At 48.9% G+C, this 6,000-nt stretch overlaps 1 protein-coding gene across 1 annotated transcript; it reads left to right on the top strand.

Annotated features, from left to right (window-relative positions):
- Nucleotides 1-5,125: 5,125 nt before the first annotated feature.
- PLEKHF1 (pleckstrin homology domain containing, family F (with FYVE domain) member 1) lies at nucleotides 5,126-5,947 on the top strand. Its single transcript, XM_010282338.1, has one exon. The coding sequence runs from the start codon at nucleotides 5,126-5,128 to the stop codon at nucleotides 5,945-5,947; it is 822 nt and encodes a 273-aa protein (XP_010280640.1).
- Nucleotides 5,948-6,000: the final 53 nt, after the last annotated feature.

The raw sequence follows: 6,000 nt of genomic DNA, 5'->3' as shown, positions 1-6,000 counted from the left end.
GGGATTTATTTATTGGTTTTGTTGAGAAGGGACTCCTAGGTTACCAAGTCTGACCAGGTACCGAAAACACAGACATTGATCCCGCGGCTGAGCTGTAAGAGGAATCCCCTCCCTTGTCCATACGTACCTTCTAAAAGATACAACGTGGGCTTTCAGGCATTGGGAGAGCCGGAGAACTCGCCTCTTCCCTTGGTGATGACCCACCCTCAGCAGAAAGCCTCTGCATGTCATTTGTTGCTAGCACTTGTCCGGCCTGAGCCGCTCAGGGGTGGCCTGAGCTCCTTGTGGAGGTCTCTTCCTTATGGCTGCTCACCAGGTTGGCGCTGATGAGCGGCAGAGTGGGGAGCAGGGGGTGCACGTGGAGTGCCTGCTGCGCTGCCTGAGGACGTGTGCTGAGACAGAGAGCAGGGGAGAGGCTCTTCTTGGTTTTCAGGTTTTCCTTCTTTCCATACAACGCTGCTTGGATGCCTCTGAGCCTGGGTGGCATGTGCAAGAGCCACAGCTGAGCTCAGGCTACCAACTGCTGGTTTTGGTAGTGTCAGTCTGAGCTCCTCAAAAGCCACCACTCAGCTGTCTTCTCGCTCTGGCCCTACATGCCAGAAGTCCTGGCCATGCTGAGCAACAGCAGCAAGCAGTTCAGTAACTCAGCTAGTCCATATCCCACAGGAACTGGTGGCATTTTTCTACCAAATGCCTAATGTGACTGTCATTCCCGAAACGTACATGTTCCAAATCATGTTCCCCATGGGCATGGCTGGAAGGGGGTTGCCAGAGCCTGCCCCCTTCTCCCCCAGTGGCCCAGCAGTTACAGCATGCTGGGAAGGAGGGAGAGGCAAGCTGAAATACCTCCAGGCAGGAAAAGGAGAGGAGCTATGTTTTTCTTGCTCTAAATGCCTGCCCAGGATAAGAGGTGGCTGCGTCCTGCTTACCATGCTTTGGAGAGGAAGAGCTTATGCCAGCCCTAACTCCAGGAGAGATTTCTCAGCTGAGCAAAGCAGAAAGAGGGAGTACGAGAGAGCTGTAGAGAGATGAGGCTCAAGGGCATTTTCTGCTGGCAAAGCCCAGCAGTCAGATCATGGACCATCCCTTCCATGTGGTATGCATGACATATGCAGTGCATACCAAGACTGTTGGTTCTGTTTGACAGCAAGAATGGAAGAATCAGGTAGAACAGCTCACTACATTGCTGCACCTAAGCCTTAGATACATACAGACTTGAAAAAGATACCCCAGGCTTGCTGACACAGGAGCTTAAGTTGAAATGCTCTGCCTGGTGTGCATCAACATGGCTGGCTGTAATCACAAGTGAACAAGCAGTCATTTTTAAAAGACATGGTTTGCTTGCTTCTGGAGTGGAGTGCCGAATAGTATTTTTTTTCCTTTGAATATCAGTCGTATTCACTGAATTATATATTGACTGCATAATATTTGATGACATGCAGAACCAACAGATCTTGATGGAAAAAACCAACCCCAAACTTTTCCATGTCAGAAACTCCCATGAAAAGTAGCACGCTAGTAAAGTACATCTTCCCACCCTCATTTCATCTGTGTAAGCTTCTGCCGCACATGCTGTGTGTGCATACTGTGACCCTGCTGACCTGGCAGGACAACCTTGAACAAACAGGAAAAAAAATACTTACTAAAATGAATCAGATAGATTAGAATTTATATCCTCATTTTTGTATCACATCACTGTTGTTCCAAACAGTTCCCTCAGTAAGAGAGATCATAATAACACTCAGCAGCTATATGTATTTACCAAATTCACATAATACTTCCATTCCAAAGCCAAACTGAGTATTATTTGCAGTGAGTCACAATATAAACATGAAATCGGTTTGTATGCAGTTACTCAAGCTGAGCGCTATCTAGAATGCGGGGCAGGACTGATCTTGTGTGTTGTAGGCTGAGGCAAGTCACCCTCTGCAGATGGCTGTTTCTCCTCCCTTGACTGAAAAGGGTATGGAGTTAGTCGTTCAACTCTAAAAGTAGGCAATGTGAATCCACCCCTTCTGCTTTTTTAACTGCTTAGTATGTGTATGTGCTGCGCTCCAGTCATTTATGCCTGAGGGGAGAGAGATGGAGGAAAAACACTCTTTTTTTGCTTCCCTGGGAAAACTCCTTTGGGAAATACCCTGGGCTAGAGCAGCAGCTGACACTTTTAGTCTTAGCAGGGAAGATTTTCCCAGAACAGAGTTAGCTTTTCTTTGGTTAACTCGTGGCATTCTAAGTAGGTAACAAACCTGAGGCTGGAGGAATAAGGACATACCCTGCAGGTGTAAGTGTGATGTGGTAAGAGCTCACTTTCATTTCTTTCACATTGCAGGATTGTGTCCATCTGCTGTCCAGCCCCTTCTCCCTTTGCTTCATACAGCAAGTCTGAGGGCACTCTGGCTTATCTAGGGGCCCAAAATAATACAACAGCTAAAACTTTCATGGTAGCAGGGCTTGCACTGCTCTTTGACAATGAGCTTTGTTTCCTGGCTCTTTGCAGGCACTGTCTTTATATCTGACAAAATGTTTTCATTTCCAGTACATAGAGATCCCCAGAAATAGAGTTGTGTCAAGTACCGTATTTGCTGGAGAGATTGGACCATGCTTTTAAAATATATAAAATAAAAGTAAGAGATGCAGGCTAAGAGCTGGGGCTCCATAACCCAGAAACACAAGGAAGCGAGACTGGTGGGAGCAGAGTTAACTGCTTGGTTTATCCCACTTGGTGTTGCTGGTGCCAAAAATTCTTTACAGTATTTTGTTGCTTTTGCAGTTTTTCCACACCAAACTTCCCAAGCTGTAATTTCAGTTTTTCTTTTATTATTCTGTGTGCTTATCTTGCTTTTTCACTCAAGAGCTCCTCATTGAAGGATTTGTTTGTAAGAAACCCCCAAGAGTCCACATCCCAGGGTGGTAAGACTGGGGGTATTCAAAGACAGGGAGTGTGGTGTTCAGTTGTGGACTGTAGTTTTCCCTGCCTGTTTGTTCTCCAGCATAATATCACAGAATCACAGAATCATTAAAGTTGGAAAAGACCTCTAAGATCATCAAGTCCGACCATCAACCCAACACCACCGTTTGTGTCTTTAAGAGGGAGAAAAAACACATTCTGCATTGTGGTAATTCAGAATAGATTTGAATGTATGTCCTGCAGCAGAGCAGCTCCTTCAGTGCGCAGGTCCACTTGGGCAGTCAGATCAAGAAGGGAAACAGAGCCTTTCTCCTCTCCTGACATCAAGTAATAAAACCCTTCACACAACTTCTGCGCGTCCGTACTGAAATGGCAGGTTGGTTGGGTCATTACCTCAGCCACTGCTCATGGCATCACACCTCATCTGGCTGCAGCACGGCCCCTGATCGGAGCATTGCAGTTGATTGTAAATTGCCATCCGCTTTGGAGAACACATCTGTGAGTGGATAGCTTGATGCTGTCCAATGCCATCAAATCTGTTCTGGTGCTTTGAGGCCCTGAAGATACACATCCTTCTAGAAGGAAGTTGGAGGCCTTGGGACCCTCCCTGTAATTTGAGGGAGACCCTGAAGAAGGCAGCTCTTCAGGACCACTGGCCACACAACACGTCTCAGAGAAAGCTATTTCTGCAGGGTAGGTTGCTTCCTTCAGGTCCCCCGGGGCTAAACCTGTGCCTTAACTTTGTGCAGGACACCCTGGCCTGCTCTAGAGAAGAAAATTGTGCGGACTCAGAAGAATTGACCAGTTTTTGTCAAATAGTTCAGGCGAGGCATAAACAGCACACAGCAGCTTGGAGCAGTGGCTCCGTGGTTTCCCTTCTAGCATACCAAAGGGGTGATTTGGGGTGAAGGGCAAGGGAAGAATGTAAATCATCATTGCCCCAAAAACACAAGACCAGGCATGTTCTCCTCTCCTCTTTCCCCTCCAGCCTCCATGGCTACAGGGACTCTGGACAAGGAGGACAGGGAAGATGGTGGAGAGTGGCTCTGTATTCATGATTCGATGAACCCGAGCAACTAGGGCGACACACATCCCTGTGATCTTGGAGCCGCCTCGTGATGGCTGAGCTACCTCACTGGAGGAGGAAATGACTCATGGTCCTGTGGCCAGCTGGCCTCAGGCAGCACCCTTCAGCACAGGAGGGGTTAGGTGCAACATCAAATTGAACTTGTAGAGCACTTTCCTTACTGCAAAGTACCAATAGCAAACATTTGCTTTCGCTTCAGAGTTATCCTTATCTAGGTTTTCCTATTAAAAAAAACCCCAACAGACTATCGAAACCCCCGTTTGTATGAGAAGGAGGGCATGGAGGTGTGGGGAGGGATGAGCGTGCTGCCTTCCACTTCCCCTTCAGCAGAGATCAGGCTATTTTCAGAATGGTGTGCCTTGTAACTGGAAGCACCGGCAGCCCCAGTGCAGCTGGGGTAATGGAGGAAGGGCTTGGCTTGTGTGGGTTCATTCATGTAGCAGGTGCTTCCCCCACCCCCCCCCCTTTTTTTTTTTTCACCTTTTTGTCACACAGGGAGGACCAGCAGGAACAGATGATCCCACACTCTGTTTTGTTCCTGCCTCAGCTCTGGTCCAAAATGGCATTCGGGGGCGGGGAGGCGGTGTCTGTAGCTAATCCTCGAGAAAATGGATATGCAGTCTAGAAATGGGAGGTTTGCTCCCAAGACCACAGATCTCCTCCCTGAGCCTGCATCCAGCCTACCATCAGTTAGCTCCCAGCATGGAGAGGGACAGAAAGGGGTCCTGGCACCCTTCAGCTGTCACAGTAGAGTAACTCCTGAGTGAGTAACTGTACCGGCATGAGAATGGGTTCAGACCATCTGGCTGCCTTTACTACAGTCATGCAGTTATACTGGTAAAAAGCATAGTTGTAATGGAAGAGCTCGCTCTGTCTTTTCAGAGCTTCATTGCTGCAAATTGAACTATCCCAGTATAGATAGGGCGGTTGCAAAGTGGAGTCAAAAAGTTTGAAAAATTAATTTAAAAAGGTAACAAACTAAAGTGAAGAGTGGTAACAAGATGTAACCTCAGGTTACATTAGGAGCATCTCACCTGTGCATACGTTCGCTGCTCGGCCTCACCCTGGTGCAAGTGTTTGCAGCTTTACCACTTCCCTCTCTATTTTCCTCTCTTCAGAGCGAGCTGGAGATGGTGGACCATCTTGCAAACACTGAGATCAACAGCCAGCGCATTGCTGCTGTGGAAAACTGCTTTGGGGCTTCCGGACAACCCTTAGCCGTGCCAGGAAGGGTCCTTCTAGGAGAAGGGATTTTAACCAAAGAATGCCGCAAGAAACCAAAGCCTCGCATATTCTTCCTTTTCAACGACATCCTTGTCTATGGCAGCATAGTCATCAACAAAAGGAAGTACAATTCCCAGCACATCATTCCCCTTGAAGATGTCACTTTGGAGACACTGCCAGACACCTTGCAGATGAAGAACCGCTGGATGATCAAAACCTCCAAGAAGTCCTTTGTGGTTTCCGCGGCCTCCCTCACAGAGAGGAAGGAGTGGATCAGCCATCTGGAGGAGTGCATCAGGCACCTGCTGACGAAGACGGGCCGGCAGCCCTCCACCGAGCACGCGGCCCCCTGGATCCCAGACAAGGCGACGGACATCTGCATGCGCTGCACGCAGACCAAGTTCTCCACGCTCACCCGAAGGCACCACTGCCGCAAGTGCGGCTTTGTCGTCTGCGCAGACTGCTCCAGGCAGAGGTTCCTGATGCCCCGGCTGTCCCCCAAGCCCCTGAGGGTCTGCAACCTGTGCTACAGGCAGCTGCTGGCAGAAAAGAAGAAGGAGGCGGAGGCAGATCGTAGGCAGCCAGAGCCGATCTGCTCTGCCATTCCAGGCTACGAACCCTCCAGTGGCGATGACAGCGACAAGTCTGATGATGACAAAGCTGACCAGTGGCCAGCAGACACAGAGTTTTATACCTCAGAAGTATCCTGGTCATCTTTCCATAGCTGACCTCCTTGGGAGTCACTGGCATTGGGAATCCAGCTTCTGGCCTCCAGTGCATG

Source organism: Phaethon lepturus, unplaced genomic scaffold, assembly GCF_000687285.1.
Source record: "Phaethon lepturus isolate BGI_N335 unplaced genomic scaffold, ASM68728v1 scaffold4490, whole genome shotgun sequence".
Classification (NCBI taxonomy): Eukaryota; Metazoa; Chordata; class Aves; order Phaethontiformes; family Phaethontidae; genus Phaethon; species Phaethon lepturus.
The sequence above is the reverse complement of the archived record's forward strand: the minus strand, read 5'-3'. Positions and strand labels throughout refer to the sequence as shown.